The 18,657-nt window shown below is 35.3% G+C and overlaps 1 protein-coding gene across 1 annotated transcript in view; it reads left to right on the top strand.

The window, feature by feature from the left end:
- Positions 1-18,320, top strand: part of LOC124645960 (sodium-coupled monocarboxylate transporter 1-like) — a 32,809-nt gene extending 14,489 nt beyond the window's left edge. The window contains exons 4-13 of the mRNA XM_047185955.1: positions 1,103-1,168; positions 6,036-6,087; positions 6,183-6,250; positions 7,126-7,280; positions 10,223-10,363; positions 12,097-12,321; positions 13,222-13,403; positions 14,114-14,358; positions 14,693-14,962; positions 15,948-18,320. Coding sequence (XP_047041911.1) covers positions 1,103-1,168; positions 6,036-6,087; positions 6,183-6,250; positions 7,126-7,280; positions 10,223-10,363; positions 12,097-12,321; positions 13,222-13,403; positions 14,114-14,358; positions 14,693-14,962; positions 15,948-15,977 — 1,434 coding nt within the window. The 3' untranslated portion in view covers positions 15,978-18,320. The remainder of the gene's footprint in view (positions 1-1,102; positions 1,169-6,035; positions 6,088-6,182; positions 6,251-7,125; positions 7,281-10,222; positions 10,364-12,096; positions 12,322-13,221; positions 13,404-14,113; positions 14,359-14,692; positions 14,963-15,947) is intronic.
- Positions 18,321-18,657: the final 337 nt, after the last annotated feature.

The raw sequence follows: 18,657 nt of genomic DNA, 5'->3' as shown, positions 1-18,657 counted from the left end.
AAATTACGTAATAACTGTTTTCTTTAAACAGCCGTAACCCCTAAATAACTGTATTTGTACCCGACTGTACCTCTTGTCACGCACACAAAGTCACTGTATATGTACAAGGGTTACCCACACATAAGGCCGCGCGCAAGACTGAGTTGAACTTACTATACGTATTATGTAATAAATCGATGATAGATATTAATGTTTGGATATAAATAAAGAATACCTACATACTTAAAGACACTGGGTCTATTGCAAATTAATTTGTATTCAATTTAATTGTAATTTTGGTTTTCCTAATTGAGTTCTGAAAGCTAGCAATACTTCATTATTTTCTTAAAACAAATGCTACAGTCATGGCATAATGAGAGATTTTTTGTCCTCTGTTATATTCATGATTCCTCCGGATAAAAAGGATATGGTAAAAAAAACGATAAATCTTTGTAGAAACTTACCTTCTTTTTATTATAAACACTACGGATAGGTACTGTACTGTTTCTTAATGATAATTTCAACCGCAAGTATAAATCATTTCTATCATTAACTTAAATGCCTGAGATAGTTCGCTTGCAAATGAAATATTAATAACTTGGAACAATCGTCTCGTTCAATGTTGGAGTAATTCATCATTTGTTGCGAGATCTTATCATTGTGTGCGGTAATATATCAAAACGACAACTTTTGCACTGGACTTTGGTCTCATACAAAAAATATGTACCTACCAGCTAGTATTTATAATGCTTTAAGTAGTCAATTTTGTATCCTGTTTCGTTTAGTTAGTGTTTTTTGTTTTGGTATTTATTGTACTTTGTAGTACAATACTAATTTGTGTTAAAAAATACTTATAATATAAATAATTATTTTAAAAATTCGTTCGAACGATTATAATCAACTGTTTTTAAAATAAAAGAACCTATACTATTAGTCGTAGTTTTTCCATTATTTTTCTTTCCATTTTATTTTAAGGAGCGGAACGACCCAATGCAAGCATTACTACATGCTTCCGGGGTAGTTCCGACAGCTAAATAATATTGTAAAAACTTGTTGAAGAAATAAACTATTTTATAAAGATTATTTTATTTTTTAGGTACTAACGTAATTTTATTTGTTTCAGTATCTAGAGTTAAGATTCAACAAGAATGTTCGTGCGTGCGCCTCAGTGTTGTTTTTACTGGACGAGGTAAGTTCATTTGCGTAATAATGCCACAATCACACTGTCTTTGAATTTCTTATACGGCCCTACATAATTAAATATTGTTTCACTTTGATCTATGACGTGGTTTAATCACCATTGAGTATTCAAATACATACGTCGCCTGTATTCATTCATGATATAAAGAGTTCGAATTAAATTACTGTCCTTGTCTTCTATGGCTGTTGACCACAATGTAGACGGAATTATTTTATGCTAGTGACTTAACTGTTAACTATGGAATATTTTTTATTACTCACATTCAACACGAAAGGCTTCAATAAGTTTGCATGTGCACATAACTTAGGGTGCTTACATAAAGAAACAGGTTGCCGGTACAGACAAACCTGTACGGGTAGGTACCGATCAGTGCAGGTATAATATTTCTAAACTAAACATGAAGTTTGTACTTATTTAAGTAGGCAAACATCTCAATAATCAAACAATGTCTAAACTAACTATGAAGTCATTCTTTAGAAATAAATTATGAACACGATGTTATGATTCGCTGCAAAAAAGTACTGAAGACAATTTCTTGACAAGGAAAAATCAAAGATAATTTTCAATAGAATAGAATGAGGATAGCACATCCATTTTTTAGATCAAGTTAAAGACTTCTAAATGTAAAAAACTCTAGTTAAGTAAAAGCTAGTTTGTTACTAACCAATCAGCAATTCTTATTAGTAGTGTAAACGAGACGGTGCATAAGGTCGTTCGCTTCACCGACATATCGGACTTTGACCACCCGGTGTCGACTCGTATGGACAAAATCAACATCAATTGTCTGCGGTACATTGGCGAAACCGTGCCCCGTGGACTTACGTCATGTTTGTGGAAAAACTAAGTATCTTTTAAATTAGGTATCTTAGTTTAATTCTCAATTACTATTCGAAAACTGCTTATAATCGTGACCGATAAATTGGTCAAGGAATTGGTCATTGTTAAATTGAGAAATGTATCAATTTGAAATTATGAGTGTGTCCAGTAGGATCATTACAATACTTTGACGATTAAAAGCATCACTTTCACATGAATACAAAACGTCGATCTTGATGAGTCTAAAACTGTAGACTGTTTATATTCGCAAATAAAACTATCTACCTTAGTATTATGTCTTGCGGAGACTTTCCAATTTTCTAGTATTTACTACCGATTGTGGAGACTATCAACCTAGATGTTGTTTAATGAACTATAAAGCAGATATAAAATCAATTCAATTAACAATAGTTATATTTAGTCTTTCCACAGACTAGTCTAAACCATAAAGGCCTTTATTGTAAACCATAGACGTATCAACTTTCTCACGCGCTGCATTTGCGTAGAAAGTGGACATCGCGAAGTCTCGGCTAGATCATTGACTTGACGGATTATATTTATAAGCGCACACGTGTTTATTTGCGTTTATTACAACCGAAATAAACATCCTTGTATTTAGCACGTGCTTTAGTCTGTAACACATGCTGAGGAAACTGTTTTATTTGTCAAGTGCCTAAGCATCACTTGGCCTGATAAACAGATGAAAAGTTGGGCACTAGGACATACCACATATATGTGGTATAAACTATGACTTAAGTATTCTACAGCAACATTTAATTTTGCTTGATTATAGTATACTTTCCTAAAGCAACAAGCTTGTGTTACAAACAATATGTAATTTCAATACGATTCCGGTCGACCAACGGGACAAGGTACTCTATGATAGTGGACTTTGGTCACGCAATTTGCAATTGACAATATAAACAATGTACTCAAGGATTACAATGGTCAATTGACCACTTGGGAAAATATGCCACATGTAATGGCTACGTTTGTGTTTAAAAATATAGACGAAGCGGCCGCTGGACCGATCTGTTCTATCAAATTGAAGAAGACGTCATATCATTCAGCATGTATGTGCTATACTTAGCACCTTGTTACGTATGTCTATTGTTTTAGGTACTTAGATGTCTAAAAGATGTGTTAATAGGTACTCTAATTTTCGAAATTATTTTTAAATAAGGAGAAGTCAGCTACTTGCGGCAATCATAAATGTTAACCTTTGGACCATCGATTTGACAGCTTAATAACCGACCAGCAAATAGATTGGTACGAGTGATTAACTAAATAATTCCTAATTACTGCTGAATGCGGAAACACAGAACTGTACTCAAGCAGCTAGAATAATTAGAACACTTGGACGTATTAATCACTGGACATGTACACGGCGGTATTTATACCCTTGACCGTGAACCATGGTCATACTTTGTATAAGTCTGAGCAGCCCCGGATCTAGGGGGGGGGCAAGCCGGGGCCTGTGCCCCGGGCGGCAAATTCAGGGGGCGGCAAAATCAGGCGGCTGCCAAATTCACACTTCACAGACCAATGGATAACGTGTTGTAGGTTCAGAGTAGTAGATAGATGGATAACTCATTATTTATTTAACTTTGACCACGGAATAAATAATAGCACAAGTACAGCAATTTCGTGGCCATATCAACTTGACCGATACCCTGCACCACTGCACAAACATTTATTATTCACGAGGCGAAGTTTTAGGAAACTATTAAAAATTATTTGCGATCATCTATGAGCCAGGAACGCTTATCGCATATATTTATTTTTATTTTAAATCCTACATCACAGATTACTGTAATGGTTAGGTACTTACAGCGCCATCTTAACCTATGGTGCAGGGTGTGCGCATGACCCGGGCGCCTTGCTCGGTCTCATGGGCGCCACGGGACGCCCCACCACCAGGAAATTTCGATGAAATTACATTTCGATACTGACAAGCAAAGTTTCTAAAAAAGTCGCATTCGCTTTGTTTGATTGATCATTTTGATTATTTTTTACTTTTAACATCCTCCAACTAAGTGAAAAAATTCTTGCTCGCTACGCTCGCGGCTAAATGACAACGCGGCTGTTTTTCTGATTGTTTATTATTTCTATTGACTCGGTCGTCGGTCATTGATTCAGTCTCTAATCACGTTTTCTTTTTATTTGTACATAATTCCCAGTTTAATTTGTGAGTCTTCAAATAAATAATTTAAAAAAATTCGCGCTCGCTACGCTCGCAGCTACTTGTTGCTTTACAATGTCCCTTATCAGGGACTTTTATGTCGCGGGCTCAAAAAATTTCGCAATATTATACATGCATTGCCTCAATGACTTCATAAGTCAAGTCCACACTGCCTTAACTTTTATAAGTCAAATGCAGTAGCGGCGTAAGCGGGGGGCGGAAGGGGCGGTCCGCCCCGGGTACCACATCTCGGGGGGTGCCATCTTGGTCGACACATATCTGCATGACCAGGATGGCGCGGGCAGAAGGGACAAGTCACATTCTTATCTGCGAAGCTTAGGTTCACTACCATTTACTGTTTCATTTTATTTATATTCAAATTTTAAACAAAACTACGACAGAGCATGCGCGAGACATCGAGGCGGTCACCCCTCTCTTATATGTTTGCTTTATCTGATTACTTAAATTAATTCCTCAAAGTTAGAAAAAAAAATCCGCTCGCTTCGCTCGCGATTCTTTCTTAATTTCTATTTTGTTCTGCCCTTGCTTTTTGAGTACTCAATCTAACAAAAATTTAAAGCACCGAAGTAGCAAAAACAACTGACGCTCGCTTCAGTCACGGTTTCTTTTTATTTGTGCTTAATTCAGAGTTAAATTACAGTTCTCAAAAGTAACAATTAAAAAAATTCACTTTACAGTGGTTATTTTTAAGTTGTTTAGGCGCTATTTGTAAGCGGAGGTTGAGGACTTTCACTATACAGTGCTTTTTATCAAACTTGTTTGGGTACTTTTGTGTTAACAAACTCAAAAATTTCGCACTCGCTATGTTCGCGGATTCATTTACCGTTTTTTTTTTTTTTAAATTGGGATCTTTTGTGTCCTACATCTCGAACATTTCTGGGGCTCACTGTAGGTTTTTTTTACTACGTGATTATGTTCTGTCGTTTTTTTGGGGAGGTGGGGGATGCTCGATAAGTAGTCCGTCCCGGGTGCCACCCGATGCTACGCCGCCACTGGTCAAATGTAGTAAAAAATTAATATTTATGGAGTCCTCAAAAACCAAAAAGTTTGCTTGCTGTTTGTTACAGCGCTTTTTTAAACTAATTAACTTTTTGTGTCCCAAATTAAAAAATTTGCGCGCTCGCTTCGCTCGCGCTGCTTTTTACAATTGCATCGTTCTGTCTCGACTTTCATAACTTAAAGAGCCTACAATGAATTGGACACATTTTTTAAAGTCCTTTACCTACCAAATAGTGCACTTCATTCGAACGTTCTTATTTATATTCCTTGTAACTACTCTAAGTACTTCAATACATAGGTGGCGCTTGGGTGATGATTGCAGCCAGGCGCTACATGAGCTAGAGACGGCCCTGCCTGCCTACATATTGATAGCTAAAATTATATGGATGATAAAGGTGAAAATAAACATAAGTAGGTAGGCGGGGCGGCATTTTGCAGATTTTGCCCCGCCTAAAAAAAATTGAAGATCCGGGGCTGAGTCTGAGACAAGATAATAGAGAAATACGAACATATATTTGAAATAGAAGTTTTCATGGATAAGTATATAGAAATAATGCGTCGATTGATTTGAGACAGGGGCAGGAGTTTAATGATGATTTGGAAGAAAATTGTCGGTGTAACTTTTGACAGTGAATTACATATATAGTTATTTGAAAGGCTAGTCTACCCAAGAAACTTATTTACGTCTCAATAAGAAATTGACAAACAGCGTGCATAGCTCCAAATGTATTTATCATGAATTCGTTGATCATTGTTTTATTTCTTACGGCCGTCATTTCATATCTAGTTGGTAAATAAATTGTCTCATTTATGTATTTATTTTTTTGTTTGTTTAAGGTTCTTTTCCTGCCGATGATCATATTTGTGCCAGCATTAGCGTTTAATCAATGTAAGTCACCATTATTTTGTTTTTTTTTTTTTTTTTATATATTTAGTGTACATAGATGTTATTTTATACCGCTTCTTTTGTTTTTTACTTTTCAGTGACAGGATTCAGTGTGTATGCAGTTGCTGGTTCTATGGTCACCATATGTGGCCTTTATACAGTATTAGTGAGTAGCAATTAGTTTATCATTTGCTTAACTATGCTTTCTTGTTGACCTGCTTAATTTGGAATGTTTGTTAACTATGCAATTTTATCGCGCGATTTTGTCCGGCACTTGAGATATAACTTAAGTTTTAAGTCACTCATGCCCATTTTCACCAACAAATACCTAAGTTAAGGGATCCCCTAAGAGCATTTACGGAACACCAAATTTTTTTCACCAAAGTTTAGGTATCCCTTATCCATAGTTATTTATGTCAAAATTGGGAGAGCCCTTATTCTAAGTGGCACTTAGATTAAGAGATTGTTGGTGAAAATGGGCATCAGTGTCTTAATTCACTTCATTGTAGTTATTGTTGACGTATTTGTTGGCTTTAGTTTTATTTTTACTCACATTTGCTGAACCTAAACGTAGTTTGGTAAAATGCATGAACATGTCAATATACTATGTATAGTACTGTTCTATCCACCTTTATTAAAGAAGACTGATAGACTGACTGATATCTTTTTTCATAAAGCATAAATATCAATCAGTTTGATCGTAGGTAAAGTCATCTTGCATGGCTAATTGTTGCATTGCGTGCAACGTGGTGCAACACGTGATTATGATGTTATGTGACTATAGTGATTATAGGTACCTCTATATTCTTGTATCTGGTTCCTAAGTGCTGATAAAGAGGGTTATTTTGAACAAAAGCCAGTTTTTTGTTAGCTTGAGTAGCTCATTTTGGGATAACCTTTTTCATAGATTTTTGAACAACTTAAACAAATTTCAAATATTTTAATTAAACCTTGCCCGTGATCTAAGAGGAATTATGCAATATGAGCTAGAATACATACTGAAAGTTGACACTATTTAATATTTTATTATTTTCTTACCAGGGTGGACTAAAAGCAGTAGTATGGACGGATTCAGTGCAGACCGGCATTATGTTCATAGGAGTGATCTTAGTGGCCGCCGCCGGGACAATCGCCGTCGGCGGGATGAAGGATGTTATAGAAATTGTCAACGAAACTGGACGATTTGAATTGTCTAAGTAAGTAATTAGTATTTTTAATATGAATAATAAATTGTCTTTTTAAAAGTGACAATATTATTGTTATAAATGATGTAACAACTTATGAGCGACGCCCTGACGGAACAACTTTACAGTACGATTGTTTTAGGTTTTTGAGTCATGTTAATATTGCCGAATTCATTTACAAGTACGTAGCTTTATTATTATCTTAAAGTGACTTTAATCTTAGTAAAAGATAAAAGGAAGTGTATCTTCTTCTATCAGTAATAACAGGATCTTGTGAGATAGCTTTTATCAGAAAAATTGTGGATATTGTCAAAATTATTGACTTGTTAAAATTACATCTGCCATCTGCATTTCATACTTACTGGTACGCACTTCACTTACCTTTTTGCGATAATGTCATTTACATGCAAATATGTTTCACACGTTTTCTTTTGCAATTCTGTAATCTTTAACCCGGCAAATGACCGGCAACGAACACACGTGGCGTTAATATGGTACCAATGAACTTTGTTCTGATAACCTTAAGAGTTTCTGATCACTGCTTAAAAACTCTTTGATATTCTGCAGTACTTACTTGGATTAATCCACAGGTACTTTTGGTTACTAATAATCATTAAGCGGAAAAGGGCTTCGAAACTACTACAGTGATTTGAAAAATTATTCCTCTATCCCGAAGCCACAATATCCTAGGGTGACATATCCTTTATTTTATCATGGTACGGGAAGCGGTTTTCATGAAATGCTGTGAAACCACGGGAAACCATTAGTACTTAATAAAACACTAGACTGTATTCTACTGTTTTTAGCAGAATTTTATTTCACTGGTATTTAGGGTAAAATTGGTACCGATCATGTATTATTTTGGTTAACGAGTGTGAAAATGTCGCCATATCAGACCAGAATTCAGACATTGTTGATTTCTCACACTTTGTTTCAAGAATTTCACACTATTTTGTCTCAGGCGTGTTGTTGCATTGGGTACTACAAAAACAATGATTGATTGGCATTTAATGCGAAGATAATTAGTTTAATGGGAGATTTAGCATATTGGAATGCTGAGTTATAATAAGACTAAGAAAAATATTAAGAAACAAACAATAATACTGTTTATGTTTTGTGTTGGAATGAAACTGTAAAAACCGAGGGAAGTACTTAGGAACTTACTAAAGCTTGGGTTTCCTAGGAAAGCGGTGCCGTCATATAGCGGCCGTCATATTACGGACGCAAATAGACGGTCGTCTTTACGGTGATGACATGCGGAAAGTTCCACGGCCGTTTTAACACACCGTCATAAACTTTTTGTTAGTTGTATCATACTTACTAACCTGTTTTATTTAATATTTCTCAAATTTCACGACACCAATTCTGTTTTAGTTGATTTTTTCTATAATCTTTACTTTTTATATTATATATTGCTTCGCGGTTACGAACGAAATCTATTAAAATTTCGTCGTCCTCGCTGCTCCAAGAGTTGTAACAAATTTTTGACGTTGTTCCGAAAAAAAAAACACAAATACGTATTAAAAAAGTTTCACCGCTTTCAATAAAACGTTCACCAAACTATCTGACACCGTCAAGACGGCCGTCATGCAAATGGCGGCACCGCTTTTTGAAGTTACGGCGTCAGTTACCGCTCTCTAGGAAACCGCCCCATTTTGTTTACATAGACAACGTTCTGGTGACGTCATTCACCGCTGTATTACGGCCGCTATATGACGGCACCGCTTTCCTAGGAAACCAAAGCTTAAGTACTCTTTTTACTATCAAATGTAACGTCATCCATTGTTACTGACACGATATAGCTATGATACAAATTGACATCTCATAATTGTATATACATACCTATATACAATAGGTACATAATTACATTGAATGAATGAATCTAGATATATAGATATCTCTATAATATTAGGTGACGTACGAAAATATCTAACACGTACGGTCTAATCTTACGCATTCGCTAACGTTTGGCGAAAGATTGGTCTTACATAATTTCTTCTCAAATAGTCAGATATCTGTTATCGTTACTAGGTGAAAATGCTTTAAATGTAGTATCATGATTATTTTGCAGTTAGAATACGTATGCTCAATGCTTAATCCTTCTCCGTGTGAGAGGAGGCCTGTGCCCAGCAGTGGGACTATAAAAAGGCTGTAACTGTAACACGCATGAATTTGTCGTTTATAGTTATTTATATACCTATAAGCCTACATCTTTATGTGTATCTTTCTCAGGTGTCTTCAATGTCTCTGCACGTGTCAATATATTCAATGTACATTATTTATATTAACTTCAGTATAGTATAACTATGTGTATTTATACACTTCATATTATGTACAGTAATGTCAAGAAAAAACTTAAGTAATTATGTATGTTGATGTGATGGGATTATTTGAATGAGTTATTTGCATGACGTATGACAAAATAACATTTTAATACAAATTGTTAGAAACATACCATAATTTGATACGCATAGTTGCCGTTCATTCCTCTCTAATTATAAAGATTAATTAGAAATTACTTCTTATGTAATGTGCACTCGTGACGTCTTTGATGTATAAGTAGGTATTGGACTTCTGCCCAAACTAAGAGAAAATACTGAAACGCTTCAGGGAAATGAGCATATTTAAGTGCATTTAACTATTGTGAATGGAAAAACTATTAAGGATTTTAAATTAGAAATCTACTTTCTACTTTTAATTACGAATACTTAGTCTAAAAAGCAAATCATTACAGTTTCCTATTTGAGTGTTTATTGGGCAAAACAGGTATTATTGTAATTCTTTGCGATCATTGCTGATCAAGTGCTATGGGTAAATCTGTGACTAGTAATTAAGTAGTAGCTATTGACATAATCGTTATGTCAATAGCTACAATTTCTCATATAAATTTTCCTGCTTATATTTCATGCCACGGCCAGCATTATTATACCAAAATCCTAATCTTTTGTCATCAGTTGGAGCTTCTCCCCGTTCGAGCGTCAAACCGGCTGGGGTGCAGTGGTCGGAGGCTTCTTATACTGGACTTGCTTTAACTCCGTCAATCAGACCATGGTGCAGAGGTACATGTCTCTACCCACCAAGAGGAAAGCTATTACGTGAGTATCTTACAAAACTGTATATGTATTTAATTATAAAGCTACTGCTCTAACCCTGCGATAAACTTCTCATTTTTATTAGATCCTTAAATCGTAATCGTAAAGCCAATGGCAAGGTGACAGCGGGCTTGATCTACCTTATATTATCAGCTGTGCCATTCATGTATGCCATGACCTTAACTTTACTGCAATATAGAGCGGTTTCCGACTATATACCCATAGTTATTATGTAGTGTAAGAAGACTATACATAGATTATTATAGAGATCGTATGACAGATCAAAGGAACGTTGAATTAGGGCATGAGAAACACAACGTCATCTTCAATCAACAATCTCATTTTCACAAATATACGGAATCGGTTGCCAAAGGCAATAAATGCGTTATATAAGGTGTATTTACTTTTATGAAGAGTGCATCTAAAAATAGCATTGACATACATACTAAAGTCACACGATTTTTATAATGTTTTTAAAGAATTTGTTTGCTCTTTCCCGTCCTCTAGACGATGCCAATATTTGCACAGCTTAGAATAGTGTAGCAAACAGTGATTGCAGACATCATTTGATAAGAACCATAATACAGTACTAATGATGAAGCATAAAGTAATATTTTAAGCTAATATGTCCTAGATAGTACCTACAGTTTTATTTTTAGTTTAATTTTAAGCAATGTTCATCAGCCTGCTTTATCATCTCACTGCTGGGTACGGGCTTCCTCTCACACGGAGAAGGTTTGATCCATATCAATGCTAAAAGTGGGCAACATTGTAATACAAATAGCAACACGGTGGGAAATCGATTTTATTTATTAGATAATGCTCAATTTTTGCCGTGGGAATCGATTGCCGACAAAAAGAGGTTTGCTGATAAGAATACCTATGTTATCACGATTAGTGCTCGTTTAGTTCACTCATTTGTTTTACATTTATTCATGATGGTATAATCTGCAATCATTGCGAATTTCCGAATACAGTTTCCGTTTGTAATTTTAATGTAAAAAATTGTATTATTTTTGTTCTAGCTATATAGATAAAAGTGCAGAATATAATTACTGATTACGTTCATTATCTCTTAGAACAACATTTGTATTACAGCTATTAATATCTGTTGCAGTTAAGCAAACATAATAAAAATAGAAAGTTAATCTGCCCATAACACATGATGGATTACCGACGTTTATGACTTTGAGAGAAAATAGTTTTCCATCAAAATATTGTCTTTTTCCCACAAATGTTATGATTGCCATCTGTTGAAAGTCAACTTGCTCTGCGACCGGCAGACGTCTATTTACGGCGATGGCGAGCCGCGATGTTGTAACGAAATGTTATAGAATATTTGCCGTCTTACATAATTATTACCACTACTGTCATGACCTACACCAAGATCTGATAAAGAACGTGTTGTTAACAGTGATATATGTATAGTAATAACAGACATATAACTTTCACTAGCGAAAAAAATATTATTTTAATATTAAATTAAGAAGATTGTTTATCACAACAACTTTTCTTTTCATGCGCTTTCTAATTATAAAACATAAAACAATTTACAATAAGTACATACTTTATCAGCAAATGGAAGACATTGCTAGATATACTTTAATTAGCTTTTCTTTCCGTCAATGATGCTAGACACTGGTCATGATATTTTGTTTTGAATTTATCTATCAATCATTATTATTAAGTAGTCTTTAAATATTTTTTGTAAATGTAACACAAATCCAATCTTCCAGAGCCATATTCATATTCTGCATCGGTGCGATCCTGGCCATCTCTCTCTGCGTATGGTGTGGCCTAGCCGCTTGGGCCACCTGGGTGCAAGGAGGTTGCGACCCTGGTGGCGTGCCTCTGGTAGATGACAGGCTACTGCCAGCCTTTGTCACGTATGTGTCGAGGGCTAAGCATCTGCCTGGACTCCCTGGGGTGTTCTTGGCTGGGGTGTTTGGTGCTGGACTTAGGTGAGTTTTAAATAACTGTTTTCCTTATTGATCATTTCGTCATTTTGTCATGAATACTAGATTCACTACTAGAGCTAAAATCAAGTTTGGCAGTCAGTAAATAAGTTCATGCTTAAAACTAGAGATGCCACGAATATTCGGCAACTATTCGGTATTCGGCCTATTCGGCCCTTTCTTTTGATATTCGGTATTCGGCCGAATAGTACGTATTATTCGGCAGAATACCGAACATCAAAACATGAAAAAAAAGACGACATATTACAAAAAAAAAAATGTGATGAATAAAAACCAGCTTTTCAGCATTTGTTGGTAACAAACGATTATGTTTTTCGTCGTAAATGATACCAGCTTCTGAAAATAACCTCTCACTATACACGCTACTCCCTGGAGAAGAAAGATAAACTTTAGCGAATTTCGACAGGTTTGGGTACTGTTTTTCGTTTGCTGACCACCACTAAGGATCAGCCTTCCGATCTAAGCGGGAATAAGGAAGACAGGTTGCGACTTGTCTCTTTATTGTTTACCTACGCACGGCGCGGCACGTGCTCAACAACATGTACCTATTTTGCGCCGAATATTCGGGGGCCGAATATTCGGCGCTTCGGCCGACAGTGCTGCCGAATATTCGGTATTCGGTATTCGGCCAAATCACTATTCGTGGCAACTCTACTTAAAACTGCTGTTAATTTTAGTTTTTGTTTATCTGTTTTGTCTCAGAAGCTGGTCTTTTCCCCTCTGTTCAAAATACGGTGTACATGACAACTTCACATAAGACCAGAAAATCATTAAATTCTTCATGATTATTTCTCTTTACTCCGGGGAATGTTGAGGCCATTGTCCAGCAGTAGACCTATTCAAGCTATGACGACAATGAAAACCTAACACATATCTTTCCACCAGTTCACTTTCAGCAGTGCTAAACGCGTGTGCTCTCGTGGTGGTAGAAGACATAGTGCGTGGCTGGCTCAAGCTTCAACTCAAGCCGTTCACTGAGGGCATTCTGGCGCGCGTGGTGACCGCTACCCTGGCCATCGTGTCCGTTGTCATGCTGTTCGTTATTGAGAAGCTGGGAGGAGTTCTTGGTAAGTTAGAAGTATTGCTGTATAATGTCTTGCGTGGCTGGCTGAAGCTGCAGCTGAAGCCGTTCACTGAGAGCACACTGGCGCACGTGGTAACCGCTACCCTGGCCATCGTGTCCGTTGTCATGCTGTTCGTTATTGAGAAGCTGGGAGGAGTTCTTGGTAAGTTAGAAGTATTGCTGTATAATGTCTTGCGTGGCTGGCTGAAGCTGCAGCTGAAGCCGTTCACTGAGAGCACACTGGCGCACGTGGTAACCGCTACCCTGGCCATCGTGTCCGTTGTCATGCTGTTCGTTATTGAGAAGCTGGGAGGTGTTCTTGGTAAGCTGACTGGTTTAGAAGTTAATAGTGCTGTGAAATGTCTTGATTATTTTAGGGATGTTGTTCTAATTGTCACTGTTATTTTGTACTTAAGGAGGTTGCGGTTATTGATGTGATTATGTTAACATTTTTGATTTGGATAATTTCAGCACTCCTAAAAGTAAACAACAGTTTTTTAATACGCTACAGTCGAGATTTTAACCTTTTGTACTTTGTACTTTTATCAGTATTTTATTTTATTATATTCTATAGCCAATTTGCAGCTGTAGACATAATATCCAAGTTCACGTTTTAAAGAATATTTTCTTGAACTCAGTAACTCATACTCTATTTATAGAAATGTATCAGTTTGGTTTCGTCAATTCAGCAACCTTATGCCCTTACATCCTCAGGTGTAGCAACAGCTTTATCCGCCATCGCAGCGAGCGCCACATGCGGGGTGTTCACTCTCGGCATGGCGTGCTGGTGGGTGGGCCCCCGGGGTGCTCTAGCCGGGGCCGTGGCGGGGGCCCTGCTGGCCGGCACCGTGTCGCTCGGGACCCAGGCCGCAGCTGCACAAGGGTTGAGAGCACCACCACTCAATATTACGATGGATTGCGCTAGAAACGCGTCTTATGTGGGACTTGTTGATGCTATTGTAAGTACTCATTTGACTTCTAAACTAAACAGATATCACTATTTTTTTTCTTTTGATTATCGATATTTTGGTAATGAAATTTACCTAAAATACATTTTTAACATAAGCGTCCTATGATATTGTTATATTTACGTGACCAAGCAATATTTTATGTGCTACAAAAAACAAACTACAATCTTGCATTTAAATGACTCATGTATTTAGTCCTTTGAAACATTATTACAATGATGATTTGTCATGCTTAAAGTAGAGAACCTGCGAACAAAAAAATATATACATTCATAGCATAATAAAATCTTCTCTCCACAACTAATAAACAAAATTTTCCCAACAGGACCCCGAAACAATATTCCCACTCTTCCGCATATCCTACCACTGGATAGCCCCACTAGGTCTCATCGCCACCATGTCAGTCGGCATGATAGTAGGCTACTTCTTCGACAAGAAGGACTCTCTGAAGATGGATGCCGAGTTGTTCACCCCTGGCGTGTGGAGGTATCTTCCTCAGGAGGCCATAGAAAGAGCGGGGGATACGAGGAGAGCGATAGCGGATAGAGATGCGCCTGCACATGCAGCGCCCTTAATACTCGCTACTATTGATAAGGTAAATTGATTTCTATTTTGATGTTCTTGAAGTTCAATTTTAATTAGACAGAATGATAATTACCTACTAACCTAGGTCACTACTTACCTAGTTTACTATAGAGTATTAATGTATGCAGTTCTCAAAATGTGAGTAGAAAATACTGATTGCAGTATTCTTTATACATATTTTATCTGATAGGATGAAACCCTCACAATAATGGTTTTTTAGTCGTGGTTTTAGCAAATACAGATCCATGCCATGTTCCTTGCCCTTTCTTGCCGGTTCTTTTCTACAGAACCTATTTTTTGGAACCCTGCGTGTGTCTTCTTTTATAAGATTTTGTTACTATTGGCGTATTTTTTTATCTTAATTTCAGAAAAATATCTAGAGCTTACTTCATGATATCAGTACGTGTAGGATTTCAATTTTATCTCCAGAATCATAAAGAACACATAGTATCTGTCATCAGGGGAATTACTGATATCATTAACTATCATAATCATTTGAGTCATAAAGATATATAAGAACATCTGTTGCTGCATTGTTTTATTAAAATGCATCAAGTTACTATTTGAATAACGGCGAAGAATGAGTGACATCATAGCTCATAGTATTTTTATCGTATCGTCATCATATGCTTATCGTAATTCCAACTATATTGGGGATATCATGGCGCTCTATTAAGCCTTCCAGTTTACTACATGCAGCATTTTTTACACCTGAACCAAACCAAACTAGAAAGCGCCTGTAAAACTGCTCACAGCACGATGTTTATTCCTATCCCTTCTTGTCAAGTTATCAGGAATTAGCGTCGAACGCGTTTCGTAATTTATTTTTCATTTAACGCACAATACACGCAGATATAAAATATACTCTCCTTTTTTTTTGAAAAATTATCCTTTTTGTCTCGTAGTCCAATTTCTAATTAATAACTAGACTAATCTAAACTTCGTTTTTTTACACGCTCTGTGGAATTAATTTATTGTTTTCGTTATTTTTTCAGATTGAAATAAATGGTGAACCCAGTAGGTGAGATGAGCCACATTTGTATACTTTATTTATCGTGACGAAGATATTGCTCTAGTCACATAGTGATTTGCCTATGAAAATTAATAATTAATTTATATAATTCGTTTTGAAAAATATACATTTACCGTGATCGGTTGTGTAAGTGTATTAAAAAGAACGATTTAATATTAAGTAAAATTGATAAATTTTACTTATTTAAATGTATGTGAAAATGGGTTGTCTAGCCTTTTAATGAAGTCATTCCGTTCGGAAAAAGTGAAAAGTGAAGCGATTGTTATAGATTTGTGGTTACTATTTGTAAGTGGTTTTAACGAATGGAAAATTCTAGAAAATGGGACCAAGAGACTCTAGCTATTTATAGTGTACTAGATTGTGTGGTAAATATTTACACAGCTTGGAAATAATTGAATATACCCACAGACATATTTTTGGAAACATTGTATAGGTAATTTCTGATTTAAAAAAACATATTTACGAAAGTGCGGTTTATATTATAAAAAATGATTGTACAGTCAACTTCAGGTCAGTGGTAACAGTTTAATAGGAAAATGGTACTTATTACTATTGAGTTAAGGTGCATGACAGTTACCACTGATGTGCAGTCTACCGTACTTATGTATATCTACTGTAAATTGTAGACTACGATATGTGCCAATTTTGACAAAAAATATATTTTATTTATTGAAGGTGTTACAGATTACTCTGTGTTACTAAGATTAGACAATAATTTATTATGTTTTTAGAAGAAAGTCCTGGTACTGGCTGTTTTTGTACAATGTAGCGTATTAAACAGTAGTTTAAGAATAATTTTATTTAATTATATTCTAATTATTTCAACTAGTTTAGATTATAAAGTACTTAATTAAAATGTGACAGTATTTAAAATTTATTTTCAGCAAAACAAATAATTTAGTCAATTTTATAATCCGATTTTGAGGTTTTGTATCTTCAAATATCATTCGTACAGTAATAGGAATTCTACTATAATTATATAAGCGATCATTTTAGAAAAAAAGCACTGTTATTCAAAGCCTATTCTATTTAAAACGTAAATTGTAATGGCTCCTCCATTAGATTTACGTTGTTTTTTGTTGCTATAAAATATTTTATGTACCGTAAAAAATATTTTTGTTTTACAGAATATCCATTCATGAATGTAAAAATTTCAATTATTTTAGATGGTTGGATAAAAAACTGCTTTTGCAGGAGAGGAAAATAAATTTACGGTTTTAAAGATCCCAGTTTTTTTTTAAATTTATTTTATAAAAAAATGTTTAATGGAGTAAAAGCTACTTTTGAATGATGAAGTAGTATTCTGCTCTACGGTGAAGGTTTTGCGTTATAGTATTATTTAAAAAAGTATATTTTTTCGAATTAATTTTATTTCTCCAATATGTACAGATCTTATAGGTACTTAATTTTATATGTTAAAATGTTTTAACAAAATCATTTTATATCAAATTGAAATCGACATCTTCAACTTTAAATGCACAATAATTTTACAAATAAGTAGTTTTGGTTTACATGATTTTCGATACGATGATGATTTTTATATTTTACAATAAGATGTACTTAGGTATTTTTAAAAGGAATTTTCTTCGGTTTTACATCAAGCATCTTTTTGTAATAAAAATATCGTTTCTTTTTGTGACTTAAAAACTGTTTAAACAGTATTATCATTTAAATATACATATCTCGAATCACACGACACAAGTTACTTTAAATAAAATGTAGGAAGCACAAAGATTTGTGTTTTTCATGAACCAACTGATTTAAGTGGCTACTAACGGCCGTGCCCAATATTTTATGCAGATGTATCATTTGATTTGCTTACTAGAGATAGACTTATAACATAGCCCCAGACAACTTATTTCAAATTCCTATCTTTAGTAAGCAAATGCGTGGATAGTTGGGAACGGACCTTACTTTATTTTCAGTGTAGTCCATCAACTTTCTTATGTAATAAATCTAGACCATTTGATGGATTAGTCACATATTTCTTTTTTGTATTTGCAACAAATATTGATAAATAATCTTTTGCTTAAGCAAACATTTTATAAGTATTGGCAACGCGACGCTAGACCAGATTGTACTTAAGAAATCAAACAACCAGTTGTTGACTGTATTCAATGTATTTATAAAGTAAGTTCGCTACGCACACATTCTTATAATTTAGTATCATTTTCTAAATACACAACTATAGGTGTTAATAGAACATGTACCTGAAATCAATTCAGATAATATTATATTTTGTTACTACATATTAATTTTACTTTAGAACATTGTAATAAATATTTATGTATCCAACAACCATATTGTTACAAAATAAATGTAATTACAACAAAAAGTTTGGTTATTACTTATTCCAAATTCAAATGCCGGCCGTTATAATTCGAATTTCAAAAACGTGCTACAATTTCGTCTGGGAAAGTTTGAGAAGTTATAAAATTTCGTGTAGGAATGGAGACGAGGAGAATAACGTAAATAGTCAGGTGTTGGTGGATGTGGCACGGTGGGTGATTTACATTCGAAGCGGGGATTGCGCTATTAAAAGTGCCGCGAGAGGAATCTGCGGCTGCGTTGCGGATGCGGAGGAACGCACCCTGAGTTAGCACGTGATCTTTGTTTAAAGGGTTGGTTAACTAAGATTTTGATGGGGTAATTTTTCGTATTTTTGGGGCAAG

The sequence above is a fragment of the Helicoverpa zea genome, chromosome 3 (genome assembly GCF_022581195.2).
Source record: "Helicoverpa zea isolate HzStark_Cry1AcR chromosome 3, ilHelZeax1.1, whole genome shotgun sequence".
Classification (NCBI taxonomy): domain Eukaryota; kingdom Metazoa; phylum Arthropoda; class Insecta; order Lepidoptera; family Noctuidae; genus Helicoverpa; species Helicoverpa zea.
Note: the sequence above shows the minus strand (reverse complement) of the source record. Positions and strands in the feature narration are given on the sequence as shown.